Genomic DNA, 19179 nt, shown 5'->3' on the forward strand with positions numbered 1-19179 from the left:
CTCAGGACTTAAGAAAAGTTCTAAGTGGCTTAGTAAACTGAGAATGGACTTCTTTATAAAGAATTTCCCCACTGACCCCAGCCGCAAGCCCACACCATCCCATTTTAGTCAAAATGGAGTCGTTTTGTGGAGTCCCAAGAGCAAGATGCTTCAGAGAGCCAGGATGTTGAGATGAGTTTTTACGTGCATTTTGGCTGCCTCGGGCCTTTAACCTAAAAATATCCTTTGCGATTATCATCTTAGCAACTTCAGCGTGGCCTATACACCATTCACCTCAGCTGCCCTTATTTTGTTAGTTTTAATAACCACAACCATCACTACGGCAATCTGTACCAGAAACACACCTGAATGGATTCTAAAACCCGAGTTGCTCATTATAGTTGAATATGTAAATGCCATCTCTATTATGACTGCTCAGAGAGTTAATAATAACAGCTAAAATCTACTGAGTATTTAATATGTGCCAGGCACTGTGGCAGTGTTAACATACATTAGCTCATATAAAGCCAACCATTAACTCTGAAATAGGTGTAATTATTATTCCCGTTTTACGAATGAAAACTGAGGCTTGAATTTCTGAAGATTACACAGAGAGCAGGTGATGGCATATAGATTTAAAAGTAGGTAACTTGGCTTAAGAATTCATACTCTGAACCAATATGTGACCCTGACTGACACTGTGTTTTTTGTCCAGCCATTCTGAATCCTAAGTAAGAATCCTACAGTGTAAAGTCACCACACCTGTGAATCCATGTTTCTGGACTCTTTGGAAATTTAGTTAAGGCCAGTTTTCCCAGATGTAAGTCCTTAATTGGATTTAAAGTGCCAGAGAGGATCAGCTCTTTTCTGTAAAAGAAAAGTAAAAAGAACCGTTACTCTTATCTTTCCATCTAAACATACTGCATGGCTATTAATGGAACCTCACTATGAAGTGAATTTCCAAGAAAAAGAAAAAAAACCAAAACATGAAACTCTCATAAATATCACACAAAGTAATCGAGAATATATTCTCATTATCTCAAAGTTAGCAGGATTAATAAATTGAAACAGAAGCTCTTAAATCAGTAGTGGAACTTGAATTACCAAGCTGGAGAGGGCAAAGAGCTTCTCTGGCTTGTCTCATTTCCAGAACTCACAAGGCCTGACATCAGTATCTGTAGGGCAGATCCAATACGAGTCAAGAATTGCTCTACTTGGAGTTAATCGTACACACAGTATGATTAAGATGTAAGGGAAAAAATCATTCATTCAACATTACCCTAACAAAATTACTATTTTTATTTTTCAATTTTCCCTTATGTCTTTCCCCATATGTATATATATTTAATTAACATATAATTTTATATTATGTTTTACAGCTTAAGAGTTACCTTACCCCACAGTTCTAAAGTGAACATTTAAAACAGTCAAATAGTTTCCACTGATTGGCTACGCTATCATTTAATGACCTTTTCTTCTTTGGTTAGACATTTGGGTTGCTTCCAAGTTTTCGCTATTCTGAAATATTTCTGAAACAGAACGTTATGTTTAAGACTTCTTTTGTTTCTACCATTACTTTTGGGATAAGTTCCCAGAAGATGTTATTACTGGGTGAAATACCTGCACGGCCCCTGATACCGTGACCGCTGCTCTCTGAAATACCAACAGAAGAGCTTCTGTGCAGGTGTAAGACTGTCTTGCAAGAGGTCTCAACCTACTTCTCAGGTTCTGATAGTCCTGATTATATTCCCAATTAATTTGCAATGAATCTATTACAATACAATTAGGTCACTGACTAGAATTTACTAATCTTAAAAAGTCCTTCCTGTGGTAGGGTTGGTAATTCATTTATTTTAGAGAAATTTAATCCCATGAAGACCAGAGCCCAGATCATATACCTCACCTATTTAGATGAATTTAGTTCCTAATTACCACAATACATTTTCTTTCCAACAGCGATGTGCTCTTTCTACATTTTTGTTTGATAAGAGAAACAATTTCCCTTTTAATGAAAATACTGAACAGTGATAACAAATATTTATATTTTATAACCATTTAGGTCAGGCATTTCAGAATATAATTTGAAGTGACACTGAGGTTTATGGATGCTTTAAAAAATGGATTTGCTATTTTGCTTTCATTGGACAGGAAGTCTATGTACTTCTGTATTAGTCACTGAAAGACTAATGCAACAGCAAATTACTTTCGCAGTCCTATGTCCTCTTTCTTCTGACATCAGTAATGTTTCGTTCATACAGTAAGTCAGCATACCTACAGTGTAAAAGGAGGCAAAATATTTTCCTATATAATTTTAACTTCTTTGTAACACAGTGTTTCTCAATGTAAGGTCCTTAACTACAGCATCACCATCATCTGAAACTTATGAGAAATGCAGATTCTCAGATCTCATCGCAGACCCACGGATTCAAAAGCCAGTGACAAAGCACTGTGTTTAGACAAGCCTTCTAGGTGATGCACCAAACTCTATGGTATAGAATTTACTGCAGGCAGCCTCGTTTCCATTGACTAAATTTTAAACCTCACGTTATTTACAACTGCCTACATAGACTGTCATATATGTCTGTGAGGAAATAATCAAAATTTTCTTCAGAAAAGAGCAGTCACTTTATATCTGAATCTTTACAAAGTTTGTAAAATTAGGGGTGCTCCCTTAATTTATTTTGAACAACATATATGGTAAGCTATATCAGCCTGAAATAACCTCAATCAATATCATATATGGATGCTTTAAAAGATCACCAGATAGGTGCGTCTGGGTGGCTCAGTTGGTTAACCGTCTGATTTGGGCTCATAATCTCATGGTTTGTGAGTTTGAGCCGGGCATTGTGCTCTGTGCTGACAGCTCAGAGCCTGGAGCCTGCTTCAGATTCCGTGTCTCCCTCTCTCTCTACCCCTCTCCCGCTCACACTCTCTCTCTCTCTCTCTCTCTCGCTCTCTCAAAAATAAACATTAAAAAAAATAAATAAAATATCACCAAATAGAATCATAAGAAAGCAAGCAAAATTTAAATAACAATTTAATAAACATTCCTGGGGACAGGACTGAACACTGTAGGCATTAAATACTGTCATAAAATTTTAAAGATCACTTGAAAAAGAAATACAGTAATTGATTAAGGTATAGCTATCACAGAACCAAGACATAATCATAAAAGAAAATCAACTGCTCGAATGCATTCAAGTAGGAATCTATCTTGAGAAAAATTTTAGTCACACATGGATTCATAAAGTGCTATATCTCAAACAAGCTAGATACATGTAAACTTGATGTGCTCTGGAAAACTGCTGAGTAAGTTGAAAAAATAACTCTCATGATGACAAAGTCACTGATGTCCATAAACCACATAAAACATTTGAATTAAATTGTTTGATGAAATGTAAGAATATGATGAATTAATAAGTTAAAATGCTTTACATAACATGCTATTTTAAAGGTATGTGACTAAATTTAAAAATTATCAGAGTATGACATTTGTTTATCTCATGCACATAGTTTAAGATTACATATTGATATTAGCCTAAGAAGTTTTTTTTTAGACTTTTCTTATTGAGGAAATGGAGTACTGCCTTAAATTTGAGGTGGCTTTATTTTTAGGCATATTGAATAAGCTGGGCTTTGAGATTCATCCTAAAAGCCTTAGGTGATACACTGCTAACAGAGGACGAAGGAAGAAAACAAAGGTCAAATAAATGTGGGGAGAAGTACCTTGGAAAGGAAAAGGCCACCTGTGTGGTTTTATTAAGAGCAGGGGGTGATGGGAACAGTGCTGTGCTACACGCACAACCTTACTGGGATGAAATTAAGCGAGGGCTTTTATATTTCTACAAAGTTTATCTCATTTAAGTTTTTCTGTCTTCTCTCCATCTCAAGTTATTAGTTATGGTTTCTCTCTGCTGTCACTTGATTTAATTTGTAGGAAACCAGGGGCCGTGTATCTTGTCCATGGCTAAGTCTTCACTGGTTAGCTCAGTGCATGGCACACAGTAATGAGTGAATAAACAAATGCCATCTTTTTTTTACTATATATCTTTATTCTGTCTGAAATAACCATAATGATGATAATAAAAATCATCCTCATAAAAACTACCATTTACTATACACTTTCCCTGAATCAGGCACTGTGTTAAGTGACTTACATATATTATCTAATTTAATCCTCAAAACAATCCTATATTATGTAGAACCATATGAAATTGCCGATACTCAATTATTTTGGGGTTTTTTGGGGGGTTTGTCTTTATTATTTTTTTAAAAAACATTTTTTAACTTTATTTATTTATTTTGAGAGAGAGAGAGAGAGAGAGAGAGAGAGAGAGAGAGAATCCCAAGCAGGCTCAGCACTGTTAGCACAGAGCCTGATGTGGGGCTCGAACTCACAAACTGCGAGATCATGACCTGAGCCAAAATCAAGAGTTGGACGCTTAACCAACTGAGCCACCCAGGCAGTTTCTTTTTTTTAAGAATTTATGTCTTAATTTTATTTCTTTTTTTAAATAAACTTTTGGGATACCTGGCTGGGTAAAGCATGTGACTCTTGATTTCATGGTTGTAAGTTCAAGCCCCATGTTGGGTGTAGAGATCACTTAGAAAAAAAAGTCTTAAATAAACTTTCAATCTTACAATTGTTTTAAATTTACAGAAAAGTTCTAAGGATAGTACAGAGAATTCTTGTATACCCTGTACCCAGTTTCCTTTATTAATATGTTATAGTACATTTGTCATAACTGATGAACCACCATCAGTAAATTACTATTGGAAGTCCATACTTTATTCAGAATTCCTTCATTTTTACCAAATGTCCTTTATCTAGTCCAGCACCCTGACCAGAACATCACATTGCGTTTGGTTATGTCTCCTTGGGCTGCTCAGATAAACCTTGACAGTCTTTATGAGTCCTAATGAGGTATTTTATATGAAACTTTTCTTACGGTTAGACCAGGGTTTTGAGGAGGAAGAGACCACAAAGTACCACCTTTATCGCATCATTTCCCAGGGCACAGAATATCATGACTTGTCCCAGCTGATGCTGACCTTGATGACCTTGGTAAGATGGTACATGTCAGGTTTCTCCACCGTGCTTTTTGGAAAGAAATTCCACTTAAGGAGTAGGGGAGTTGTACTCCAGCTCCCTGAGGGGACCGCCTGGATAAATTACTTGGAATCCTTCTATACGGGAGATCTGTCTACTTTTTGCTTGCTCAGTCAATTGTTTATGTCACTGAGTCACTATGAACACCCATTTTACACTTCAGGGTACAATCCAGTGGTATGTTATTGCTCAGGTGTTCAAGCTTTGGCTATAGAAACCCCTGACATATTCCCATCATTTTCCTCTTTGAGCACTTCCTTACTTTCTGGCTCTTTGAGATATTCCACACGCATCTTATATATTTCCTGCCCTGCTCTTAGAATGAGACATTTCTTCAAGAAGCCTATTTCCTTTTATTAGAGAAGGGCGTTAGAAACCAGGATCTGGACGCTTAGGTTTAATCGTTTTTGATTTATAAAAACAATTGCATACGGCACAACCTACTATCATCTCAATTTTACAGAAGACACAACTGAAGCTAGGGGAGAATCGGTAACTTAGACTCAAGGTCTTGGAACTCAGATTGGAAGCAAACATCTAATCTGCATAAAATAAAGTCCCCAGGTTAACTCAATAGGCTATGAGTAAAGGACACGATCACGGGAACTTGGCGTCAGCTATTTTGTTATTTATCTTTGCTCAAAGATGTTCTGCTTATTACTCTATGTAGGTTCACGGAATGATGGAAAAAATAGGACACTGTTATGAAGTCAAGCTCCTTCATGAAGTACTTTGCTGAATTTCAAGGCAAAAAAAGTACCATTCATTTTTTTTCTGCAACTGGCTGGATTTTTAAACTATATCCATCACTCACTGTAATCACAGGAAATCAGCTCAAAAACTTATTCTTGCGTCTATTTTTTCCCCTGAGGCCACAATACCTATAAAATGAAATGCTGATATATTAATACCATGTTTTAGCGGTTTCTAACATACAGTCAAAATCAGTCAATGCTTCCCAGAGTTACTGCACAAGAAATACACCAACAATTAAACAGAGTGTTAAGTATTTGATCTGCAAGAGACCTTACAAGGTTAGATCAATTTACTTTCCAAAGCTGGTTGTTTTTGCATAAAATGTACTCATGATCCTATGTCTTCATGTCAGCCTTACTGATACGAATTAAGACTTACTAGAACACACACCCACAAATGGACTTTTTTTTAAAGAATCAAGGTTTCCTTTTTATTCCTTTAGCACAAAACTTCACTGATCATCTTACTAGAATAACTTTCAAAAGTGATTGCTGTGAATATCATTGAAGTCACATTTATGGAGCGAATTTCCCAAAAACCAGACCATGCAAAAATTGAAAACAGTTTGAAAAGAATCATAAAAAAATTACTTAGCTCAAATCTTTTATTTCACAGATATAGAAACTAAAACTGTTGTGAAGTTAACAGTGTTTGCCTCTAAAGTCAACTGCTAGTTAATTAATGAAAAAGGACCAAGATCCATGTATGTTAAGACCAGGTTCTTTCTCCTGAACTGAACTTCCCTATAAAATATACAATAAATTATATATCTGTGTGTGTACATGTCTATGTACGTGTGTATGTTTGTACACTGTGCTAGTAACAATCTTTTCTGGTTGAAGGATTTTCAAGTCCTCTGTGATAATGATGAACTGAGAGCACGAGGGAAAACGGTACTCCCACTTCTCTATTACCTTCATTTCTTTTTCACTCAATTTAATTATGTTCAGTGCCAGGCTGATTATGTGCCAGGCACTAGAGTAGTCGATGGTAGGGAAAGAAAGGGGGGAAAAAAAAAGACGTGGTCCCTACCCATAAGAAAGCTCTCAGTTGTGAGTTTATAGCTCCTTCCTAAAAGTCTCCCTTACGGATTCCTCATCACGCAGTCTAGGACAGCAGTGCCCAACAGAAATATGTGAGTCACCAATGTGAGCCCTGTATGTAATTTCAGCTTTTATAACAGCTACCTTACAAACAAGTATAAAGCAATGTATTTTATTTAACTCAATATGCCCCAAATATAATTTCAACATGGAATTCAATCTAAAAATTACTAACAAGATATTTTACCTTTGGGGGTACTGAGTCTTTGGAATCTGATACGTAGTTTACACTTACAGCACATGTCAAGTGAGATGAGTCGCCTTTCAAGGGCCACACATGGCTTGTGTCCACTATACTGGATTGTGCAACACTAGAAACCTGTAGTGTCCCAGTGCTTTCTACGCCGGTTCTTTCCTCTATCCACACCCACTCCTTGGGGTGCCTCAAACAGTCTCAGGGCCTTAAATACCACCACCCATTTTCTAGTGACTCCCATATTTACATCTGGCTTCGAACTCCTGCCTGAACTTCAGATTCATACACAAGTACAAGGACACAAATCTAATGTGTCCCACGCTGAACTCCTCACATCCACCCAGCACCCCCACCTGGATCCGCTCCTCCTCCAGGCAGCCCCATTTCAGTAAAGGGCAACTCCATCCTTTCCATTCCTCAAGCCAAAAACCAGACACAAGCTTGACCTTCTTCTTTCTCTTTCCCGCATCGAATTCATCATCTGGGTCTTTAAAATTGGTTTATTAAATACAAAGCTTATACAGTTCAATAAAATACAGTGAGAATCTCACCTTTTCCATTTCTAAATTCTACCTCCAATCACAGCATCTCTCACCTAACCGCATCTCATCTTTTACCGCAACCACTGCCTAAGTTCCCAACCACCCCCTGCACTCCTATAGTCTACTTTCCACAGGAGCTAGAGTTTCTAAAGTGAGATACTGTCCCTCTTCAGCTTCCAGGGCTTTCTATCTCCCCCTGAGTAAGAGTCCAAGTTCCTACCACAGCTTAGGAAGATCTACAAAAGCCCTGTGAGATCGGCTCCCTTACACTCCGGCCTCTTCTATTACTCTCTCCCTCATTCCCGCTGTGCCAGCCGCGCGGGCTGCCTTGCTGTCTCAGTGCACCAAGGAGCACTTTGGGCACCACCGCCAGCTTTCCCGCTTGCTGCTGTTCCCTCTTCTTGGAATGCTCATACCCCAGAACTCACAGATTGATCCCCATCTTCATGGCAGTCTTTGCTGCCCCCTACTTAAAACTGCAATACTAGTATTCCCATCCTCCTCCCGGCCTTCCCCACTTTCCCGTCCCAGTTTCACCGCAGGATTTAACCACCATTTGATCTAATGTATATTTTATTTAGTAAATGTCTTTATTTCCTTTCTTCCCCTATTAGAATAAAAATTCCACAAGGACAGGGTTTTGTTTATTTTGTTCGTGGTTCTAGTCCCAGTGCCGAGAACTTAGCATACAGCGATCAATAAATACTTGATAAATGAACAAATGTTGTCGACTATTGTGTGGATTAAATGAGGTAATGAGTAAAGTTACAGTATGTCCCTATAATATAGTAGCCACTCATGAACAAACCATTGTGGTGCTTTCTAGAAAAGAAAATCAGAATTCTAAGATTACATAAATTTTAAAGCCTATATCTATCTCATTCTATACTTTTCTTACTCCTTACTCTAAATATCTGAATACTAATTATTCAAAAATTTAAAAAGACATATAATAGAAGTTACCTAAATTTTAAAAAATCAGTGACACATACAAAACTAGGTATTATAGAACACTAACTCAGAATGTAACCCTGCTTACCCAGAAGATTAAATAAATTGTTTAAGTCATCTTTAAAGATAAAGAGCTATAATCTATGGTCTCTCCTATGGGAAAATTTAAAATGTATTCACAATGTTCAACAGGACTTCACTTTTATCTTTAACTTGTATCCTGCTTTCCTCTAAGAGAATTTGTATTAGTCAAAGAGACCACCATTTTTTAAAAACCATACATATTATATAACTGAAAAAATTTCAGTGAAAAAAAAAAAAAAAACAGGAACCTGGTCTGAACTTCGATATTTCCATAAAGTATTTTGTGTTTAAAGCTAAAATAACCAGATGAAAGAACTAAGATACTAATCAATGTATGTGATCCCTTCCCCAAATCCCAAGTGCCAGAGACTTGAAGTGATCTGCCCATAGAGGTCACAATATTAGTAACTAAACGGAGACTAAAAGGTCATGGCCTTGAATCCTCATCCTACATACTTCCCACTGTACTTCACAAATACATAACCAATGCCTTACAAACCAACCAATTACACTGGTTGCATCTACTCTTCTAAAAAGGAAGGAAAATAAAAGCATGTATCCAATGGCATACTATAATTCAACATAATAATTTATATTTCAGACAGGAAAGTTTATGGAGCAAAGACAAAAACATACAAGGAGGAGCCAAGTTTAAGTCAGAACTGTCCATGGAGGTAATATAAAGAACAGGTAGAAGACATAAGCATAAAATGCAATAGATACATGGTTTATATTTCATTTTTCAAAAAGCTAACAACTCATGGGGCTTAGAGGTCTTCAGAAATTTGGACACGTTCATTTGATCATTGGTGAGAAGACATACCTTACGTTCCATGCAGTGGTGAAGTCTGGGTTTAGAAGCAGCAGGGTGCATGTGACATCTATCAGTTCTAAAATAAAGAGAAGTCACATTAAAAAGAGTCCTACCCTTTGAGGCTTGGCTTCTCTTTCAAGGCCCTGTATATTTGTGTCTCCTGTTATCCTTATGTATATACCATGTCATATAATTTGAATGGTAAACACCTTGCTCTAAGCTGCCGGAAGTATGAAGATATCCTCAAGATTTTTTTCTACTTTATGACAAATGTAACAATCTTTTAAAAGCTGACACTCAAACAACTTCACAATACAACGTACCTACAAAGAATATGCAAATTAATCTCCTCATTCTTATAGTAGTTTTTGGCACTAATGTAATACTGACCAAGGAAAAGAAATACGATTTCTATACCATTATTCTTTTAATTCCACAAATATTTCAGGAGTTGACTATGTGCAATTTTTCAAAAGGGGAAAAAAACCTACTCATGATCATGTAACACAATTCATTCACATTCCTTTGCAAAGATTATCTTTTGTCATACACATTTTTACATAGTCATAGCAATGACAAATGCACAATTTTGTTCTCTTTCTTCATTCAGTATTATTTCATATGCACTCTCCAATACTGCTACAGTATGCATTTTTAACAGCTACATAAGAAGCTCTTAGTGTAATATACTATCATTTATCTTTATCTTAGGTTGTTTCCTGTTTGCTTTTAATATTATAGTTAACATTACTATAAACACACTTTTTGTCTCCTAGCTTATTTTCTTAGGACATATTTCCAGGAGTTGAACTACTAGGTCAAACAATGTAAATACCAGTATGGCTCCTACTAAGCATTTCCGAACTGTCCTTCAAATGAATTGTATCTATTCACATTGCCAAGAATAACAAGTGTGTACTTATGTCCCTGTAACTCTAACCGAGGTAACTGTATTTAAAAAATAAATGTAGCAGATACAAAATTATTCTGTTTCTGTTTTATCTTACAACTTTAATTTACAATTATTAATATAAACATTTTTTTCATTTTTGTTTGGTATTTTCTATTTTTGTTTTTTAAACAGCCCATTCATATTCATTAGCTATTTAGTGATCATGATATTGACAGAACTCGTATATATTCAAATAAGCTCCAAAAGCTTGTTTAATAGAACAAAATCATTAATATATTTAGACGTATTGTCTTCCTTTTATTAAAACTGAAAAGAGAAGTTTAGGATTAAGATGATCAATGCAGAGACATGAAATTAAGATAACCTCTACCAAGCTCATATTAAACACTAAGTAAAGCAAAATAATAAAAATAATTATAATTTTTTAGCAATAGTGTATACCAGGCACCATAGTAAGTCTTATTTACATGATTTCATTGAGTTCTCAGGATTATGGTTCAAGATACTCTTATTCTGCTTCATAGATAGGGAAACTGATATAAGTTTAAATAATTTGCCTCTGGACACCCAGTCACTATGTGGCAAAGTCAGCATCTGACTTGTCTTTAATAACTCAATTATACTGCAATTAAAATATGCGTCTATAATAAATAATTGGGACACAAAAGAACATGTACAAATGTATTTCTATAGGCATTTAAAAATACTCTAAATGAACAGGGGCGCCTGGGTGGCTCAGTCGGTTGAGTGTCCGAATTCAGCTCGGGTCATGATCTCGTGGTCCCTGAGTTCAAGCCCCGCGTCGGGCTCTGTGCTGACGGCTCAGAGCCTGGAGCCTGCTTTGGATTCTGTGTCTCCCTCTCTCTGCTCCTCCCCCACTCATGCTCGCTCTCTCTCTCTCTCTCTCTCTCTGTCAAAAAAATAAACTTAAAAAAAAATAATGGCATGACCTAAAAGTTATAAATAAATAAATAAAAATATTCTATATGAACAAAAAAATTACTTCATTCTCAAGCATCTTAAAAATTAACATTTTTTGTGAGACTGTGATTTCATTACTATGACATTCAGTAAATAAGAAACAAAAGGTAGCATTAGCATACATTTTTTGTCCTCTATCTTCATGACAAGTCATTATATGCATAAACACAATTACGTCTATAAAGAATACTATGTGGTGCCTGGGTGGCTCAGTCAGTTAAGCGTCCGACTCTTGATTTCAGCTTAGGTCATGATCTCACCGTTCATGGGTTCGAGCCCCGCATCAGGCTCCACACTGACACTGCCAGGCCTGCTTGGGAGTCTCTCTTTCCCTCTCTCTTTGCCCCTACCCTGCTCACGTGTGTGCTAAGTACATAAATAAACTTGAAAAAAAAGAGAATAATCTCATTAATCTCTCTTCTTTTACCTTTAGAAGCTTTTGGCACTAATTTAATATTTACCAAGAAAAATAGCTGTAACTTTCTATACTATTATTTGATTAATTCCACAAATATTCCAAATATTGATAATGTGCATACATTAAAGTGGGCCCTCAGGACTAACAGAAGGGATATAATGATAAGTAAGACCTGATCTTGCCTTTTAGAAGGCTACCCTTTAGTTGGAGAGAACATACAATTATAGAAGACAAAAGGAGGGGCGCCTGGGTGGCGCAGTCGGTTAAGCGTCCGACTTCAACCAGGTCACGATCTCGCGGTCCGGGAGTTCGAGCCCCGCATCAGGCTCTGGGCTGATGGCTCAGAGCCTGGAGCCTGTTTCCGATTCTGTGTCTCCCTCTCTCTCTGCCCCTCCCCCGTTCATGCTCTGTCTCTCTCTGTCCCAAAAATAAATAAACATTGAAAAAAAAAGAAGACAAAAGGAAATAATTACGAAGCAGAAACACATACCATATTTTGGGGACCACCAAAGCAGTTGAAAATAATTCTTACTGGAGTACCCAGGGAAGGCTATAAGTGAATAAAGTGGTAAAGAGCACCGCAGACCGGAAAACCAGTATGAGCAAGGATAAAGAGGCGTGGTTGTTCACACAGGGTGCTCGCCAGGAGACTCCTGGGGAAATGTACCAGAAAGCTAGAACCTGGTCAGAAACAAGAACCCACAATCTCCTGGTCAGCCTGCCCTTCTACTACTTGCCCTTCCTGTGTTACACTCCACCTGAAGTAAACCCCTCCATTCTCTAAACACACCTCCTATCCGCCTACCCTCTCTGGATAATTCAGATTTACCAGCTTGCTCTTCACTGCCAGAAATGTCCTCCTATATCTAAATATCAAAACAAAACAAAAAATTTTACTCATAAAGTCTCTCCTGACCTATTTACCTAGACACAATCTTCCTTTTTTTGGAAAAAAAAAAAAAGTTTATTTTTGAGAGTGGGGAAGGGGCACAGAGAAAGGGAGATAGAGAATCCCAATAATCTTTTATTTCTATGTTCTGTGTGCTATCTTACCTTGTTACCAATATTGTATAAATAATCTCTTCTTGATGAGACTGTAAATTTTCTTGGAGGAAGGTCCTGTCTAATAACACCTTCAGATTACTCCTTCACTCAACAAAGATGAGAAAAATATGGCCCCAACAAAAGAAGTTCCATGTCTACCCCCAGCACAGAGGAGTGGTAAGGCCTTACAGCCATACCGCCTGGGTTTGAATCCCAGCTTCTCCACTTAATTGCCAATATAACTTAGTATCTTCGACCTTCCGTCTCCTTATCTGTGAAATAAGGATGATGAGAACATCAATCTCTGTTGTGAGCCAATGAGATTCATTCCATTTCTCCATAGTTACGTGATACACAGTGAGTGTTCAACCAAACCAAATACTTGCTCAATGGAACATCATTACTACTTACCACCCAAGAAATGAATACTTTCAACATCAACTAATCAAAGAAATCAGAAATGAGTTCTTACAGTGAAACTACCTAAATTTCTAAACTTATAAAATAAGGAATTAAAAAAAATCCAATTGTTAAGTAGCTATATGGAAATGCTTGTGCATGATGGGACAAGCTTCCAGAATTTCAAGTCTACAATTTTTCGAAATCCATTATACTACCTAGGTAAACTGGTACTTAGTCTTTTGGCTTTCCCTTTTGGCATTAAAATGTGTGTGACCAACAGCAGTCACCATTTATTTGTACAGCTGACCCTTGAACACACAGGTTTGTACCACACAGGTCTATTTATATGCCAATATTTTTTGATAAATACAGTACAGCACGGTAAATGTGTATGTTCTCTTCCTTATGATTTTGTTAACATTTTCTTTTCTCCAGCTTACTTTATTGTAAGAATATGGTATATTAAACACATAACACACAAAATACATGTTGACTGTTTATGTTATCACTAAGGCTTCCGGTCAACAGTAGACTATTACTAGTTAAGTCTTTGGGGAGTCAAAAGTTATATGCAGATTTCTGAATGCACTAGGCGGGGTGACTCCACTGCCCCTAATCCCTGCACTGCTGAAGAGTCAACTACACTTTAACACAGCTCTCCTTCCACACTCATAATTGAAGACAAGTTCATCCTCCATTACAGAGATACTTCTATACAGCAGCACAAGACAGAAGCCAGTAAACATAGAACATATGTAAGTTGCCACTTTTCATTTTGTGGCTGTGTGGAAAGGAGAGCTAATCAGAGTCAGGCTTCCTCTAGGAGAGGGGCTCGCCCTAGCAAGGCAACAGCAGCTACTGGACTCACAGCCCAGCCCTACCACTTACTGGGTCACTTAATCTGTCTGAGCCTCTGTGTCCTCCTCGTATGTAACATGGAGCTCTTAACAGTACTACCTCATGGGGTGTTAAACGATTCACATTCACGAAGCCTTAGGACAGTACCTGACACACAGTAAGCACTCAATGATAATTCCAGTTTCAAAGCCTGTATCTCCTAGCCCAGTTCCACAAACTATAGTGGGACTGGATGCCACCAGAGGGAGGAAAACAATCTCCCAAGCTGTCTCAGCAGTGACTGCTCAACAGAAGGTGATTTCTTAACCTGTAAGAATCTCAGATCAACAGCCTCAACCATCAGTGGTGCCTGGTGACCCGCAAGAGCGACAAGCCCTTTTCCCCTCCTCTGTGACACACTGCCAACTCCTCCAAACTCAAGACTCAAGTTCAGATAGGACCTCCGTCAGGAAGTATTCCAGTTAGATCCAAGAGGTTAAGAGTGAAGTAAGATGTCAGAAATGGGAAAGGGTCAAAGAAGGAGAAGTAACCAGCTTAGAAATATTGGACATAATTAAAGAATCATTCCTGAATTACATGTATATTTCCATTCTTCTTCTCCTCTGGTTCTGGATAAACCACAGAAAGGAAACTCATGTTTCTTGAGAGCCTACTACAGGCCAGGCACTGTGCTGGCTGCTTTATACACACTGGCTCAGGCAATCCTCTCAACACCCTCTGACACCTTTTACAATTCCCTTTTTTTGGTGAGGAAATAGGAAGAGGTTAAATAATCTGCCTAAAGTCACTGCCAAGTGACTTCAGCATGCTGACAAATGGAGTCTAAATACAGATGTTTTCCTGCAAAGCAGATGCTCTTTCTTAATCGAGCACACTGTGTACAACACTTTGTCCTCTTCAAGTCAGGACTGAACCAAGATCTAAAGATAAACATATATAATCAATAGTTAACAGGAACTATTTTACTTCTACATTTAATCAACTATATACCGTATTCTTTTTTTTTTTTTTTTTTAATTTTAAAGAGAGAGAGAAGGAGGAAAGAGGAGGAGGAGGAGATGGGCAGAAGGGGAGAGAATCTCAAGCAGGCTCCATGTTCAGCATGGAGCCCAATGTGGAGCTCGATCCCACGAACCTGGGATCATGACCTGAGCCAAAATCAATAGTCAGACATCCAACCAACTGGGCCACCCAGGTGCCCCACATACCATATTCTTGGTTACCCAGCAGATGTGAACTACTGATATCCCCATGGTCTCTTGAAATCACCCAAGATCTCTCTCCAAATACCAGAACATATATGAGCAAATGAATGTTTCTTTGTTACACACACTCTGATACATGTCTAACTCAACATCACATCACAAGGAGAAAATGAATCGGGACATACTATACACAGAAAAATAGCTAAATTTCAACTGTGACAAGGAGAGGACAAAGGGATGCTACAGAAGTGTCAGAGAAAAATCAATATTCTTTCTGTCACAATGGCATTCCAGAAATGGCCCCAAGCCAGGAGTCACCTGGTAATGGTCGCTGCAATGGACGACTGTCTCTGACAGAGATATGTTTTCATGCATCTAGAAATAAATCCAAGGCCAACTAGGTGGGCTAATCTCTTCCTCCAAAATACCTTCAGGTTACCACAAGAAGAGACACTTGAGATAAAGCTATGTGGTAAACACCAGAAAGGCCCTGTTATTACAGAATACAATCAGTGAATCGATAGCCAGACTGAGCTAAAACCTCTCGCTTACCAAACTCTTGTTACTTATTTGACAAATGTCTGTTGAACACACAATGGTGCTGAGTATATAAAGACAGACAAGCCATAATCCCTCTTTCTTACAAACTCACAATCTACCTGGGGAAAATGTTTTTAAATAATCAACGACAATGAAGTGTGATAAGTGCTACTATGCAAGCAGTCTGAATAAAGACCCCCAGGGGAGTGCAGAGAAGGAATTACCACGTCCTGGAGCAGTCAAACAGCCTTCACAAGTGTGTGCTGTGTGTGGGTGTGTGTGCGCACCACAACAACGGTGACAACATAAGACATGAAGCTGGCCTCAGCAAAGGCATGGAAATAAGGCAGTGGTGCACAGCAAAGTCCGAGAATGGAACAGTGTCTGTTGTGGCTGGAAGGTATGGCAAATGGCTGCAAATTCTAATGCTTCTAGGGTTTGAGTGAATGTCAAAAAAAAGAGCAAAGCAAACCTGATGATAAGGAGCAGTCGACACTCTGCCTCCGTGTCTGATGGACAGGAGGAGGCTGCAGCAAAGTGGAACAGGCTGAGTCAGTCACGAGAAAGCAGAGGCTATGAGCCCCGGCCAATTGTTGCTGTGCAGAAACTTATGTACCTGCTTTTTCAAGTGAAAACAAATCCAGATTTCCATCTTAACTTTAAAAGTTCATCTTGAATTTAAACGTTTATCCAACAGATGAAAACTAGTTGAAAAAAACATCCTATAGGCGGAAACAAAATCTATCTGCGGGCTGGCCTCAGCCTGGGGGCTGCAAACCTACACCCTCCGATGCTGGATGTAAAGCAGAGGAAAAAGGCTGGGGATGGAGGCTGGGGACAGATTGTGAATGCCCCTGAACACCACACCACGGAGTTTGAACTCCACCTTGACACCCATAGGTGTCATGAAAGAAGATGCACAGATCTGTACTTCAGACAAGCATCCCTCAAACTGTGTCTCTAAGAAGTGCTGCTGGGAAGTATTGTTTGAAACAACTGGCTAGTGGTGTCATGAACATGGATTATAGAAGAAGGGACTGAACACAGGGTAGACCAGCTATGAGATAATTACATCTGTCCAGACGAGAAGACAGACACGAAGAACGGAAGACGGCTGTTGAAGAGAGAGTGCGGCTCTGGGTAGAGGCCGTGAGAAAGAGGAAGCAGCACAGGAAAATGACGGATGGGCACCCTTGGACACACACTGCGGGACTGAGCTCTACTCGGTCACAACGCCGGGACTTCTCTCTTCCTTTTCGTTTCTGTCACAGATTTCTCAAAAATCAGAATTACAGTATTGTTCCTCTCCCAGACCAAATATGGCTACTACTGCAGCAGACTTTTAAAAACCGGCACTAATTAACAGGGAGGCTGTGATGGCTCATTCTGGTGTTAATGTTAAACCCGACTGGCTACAGGGTGCCCACGTTAAATGCTCTTAAACATTATTTCTGAGCGTCTGTGAGGGTGTTTAGCATTTAAATCGGTAGGCTCCATCAAGTAGACTGCCCTTTCCAATGTGGGTGAGCATCATACAATCTGTTCAGAGGTATTTAGTGTCCTGTCTTTTCGCTTCCTGTCTGCTTGAGCTGGAACATCACCGAATCTCCTCTGGCCTTTGAACTGGCATTTAAAACCACTGGCTCCCCTGGATCTGAGGCCTTCTGACCCAAACTAAATTTTACCACTGGCTTTCCTGGGTGTCCGGCTTGAAGAAAGCAGACTGCGGGACTTCTCAGCCTCCATAATCCTATCAGCTAATTTGTCATAAGTAATCTCTCTCTATATATAACATATTCTGGTGGTTTCTTCAGAGATCTCTAAGCAGTACAGGTGCTTTGCAAACATCTAAGGAATTCAGCACAATGAGAGCATGAATTCAGTTTGGTTAAAAAGAAAAAATTTATCCTGAGAATAAAGGTCACCTCCAGTTGCAGAATACATTCCCCAGCGATGCCTAGGATCTGGGCTTGATCACTCACACAGATACTGACATTTCTGAAATTCTTTCAGCTTTCTTCACTTGGTGCTTTTTATGTATGTTTTCTACAAAAACAGTTTTAAAGGTACAGCATTTTCACGAAATAACTGATTTTTCCTAGCAATTTTTACTTTTTTTTTTTTTTTTTTTTTTTAGCAAGACTCACCTCTGTGTAGTAACTGCTTCAGTTGACAAGTTTGGTAGAATTCTCTGGTAGTCAGCATTACCAGGTATCTTTTCCTGTCCTATCAGAAATTCACTTCCATATTTTTATTTTTAACACAATATACAACCTGAGTACTGTGTGATACCACACTACACTATGCTGTCACCACCCACCAAAAAAGTGAAATTCAAAACTGTTTCCATGAGGATCTGGGTAAGGATAATGTCATGCTGGTTCTGTTCTCATGCACAGTTGCACCAGAATTCGAAGGTTAGACGCTAGCTATTCGTGTGATGAGCTTAACCATTTGATTCTGCCTGGGTCCTCTTGGACCTTTCCTCACTTCATGAGGAGATGTGGCAAAGCCCGCAGTACAATAGTATCTGGAGAGACAAGACACAGGGAGATGGAGAGAAGGACCTGGAAGGCTCCAGGGAGACGGCAGGCTGGGCCAGCACACATGAATCGGCAAAAACTAATGATCTGAAACAACATTAACAGAAGCCTTTGGCACTTCAAAATTCAGACTGCTTCTTCTCCACCACACGAGCATCATTCTGTCTCCCCTCTCCCCAAGCTAGCTATGTATTGGCTCAATTATACATTTTTGTTTGTCAGAACATACACAATACAGCTGTGTTGGCAAAAAATAACCGGATGGATTCACATGGTGTTATTCTGTACCTTAATGTTACTGAAAGCTACCACAGGTTTCATAACCATGCTATCCATCTACTTAGGGCGATGGAAGGCAGAATGAAATAGGGCCCAACAACTGATAAATACCCTTACCTTTCAATTTATGCCTGAACTCAGACCATTACGCTTATGCCACAAACCTCAACTATGCCATAAACTTAGGCAGAGCCTTAACAGTAAGAAAAATGTATCAGAGGACTAATTGAGTCAACACAAGAAAACTCAAACTATTTCACATTAAATCTTCAAATCAGATTCCTTTTCTATTGGTCTAAACAGAGAAAAGGGCTATTGGGACAGTCCTTTAGGGATGAGGCTGAGAGGAATACAAGGAAATCAGTATGTCATACCTTTGGCAACACTCCACAAGGAGGCTGTTTTTCACCCGACTGTAAGCTTCTTGCGTAAAGGGAACATGTATTACTCACCTCTTTATC

General features: G+C 38.7%; 1 protein-coding gene and 1 long non-coding RNA gene across 8 annotated transcripts in view; one reads left to right on the forward strand and one right to left on the reverse strand.

Moving 5' to 3' along the window:
- LOC124528339 (uncharacterized) overlaps positions 1 to 6626 on the forward strand; it is a 55984-nt gene extending 49358 nt beyond the window's left edge. For all 4 annotated transcript variants that reach the window (XR_006966155.1, XR_006966151.1, XR_006966153.1 and 1 more), the window contains one exon: positions 5760 to 6626. This is a non-coding gene — a long non-coding RNA (uncharacterized LOC124528339). The remainder of the gene's footprint in view (positions 1 to 5759) is intronic.
- PTAR1 (protein prenyltransferase alpha subunit repeat containing 1) overlaps positions 1 to 19179 on the reverse strand; it is a 50239-nt gene that overhangs the window by 20562 nt on the left and 10498 nt on the right. For all 4 annotated transcript variants that reach the window (XR_006966148.1, XM_047101899.1, XM_047101911.1 and 1 more), the window contains exons 3-4: positions 9545 to 9611; positions 742 to 846 (exon numbers count right to left, since the gene is read on the reverse strand). Coding sequence is in view for 3 of the 4 variants with exons in the window: in XM_047101899.1 (XP_046957855.1) it covers positions 742 to 846; positions 9545 to 9611 (172 nt within the window). In the remaining variant the exon portion in view is untranslated. The remainder of the gene's footprint in view (positions 1 to 741; positions 847 to 9544; positions 9612 to 19179) is intronic.

Source organism: Lynx rufus, unplaced genomic scaffold (assembly GCF_022079265.1).
Source record: "Lynx rufus isolate CCGP_SWC_20201006 ecotype Redwood Valley unplaced genomic scaffold, mLynRuf1.p SCAF_10, whole genome shotgun sequence".
In the NCBI taxonomy this organism is placed as follows: Eukaryota; Metazoa; Chordata; class Mammalia; order Carnivora; family Felidae; genus Lynx; species Lynx rufus.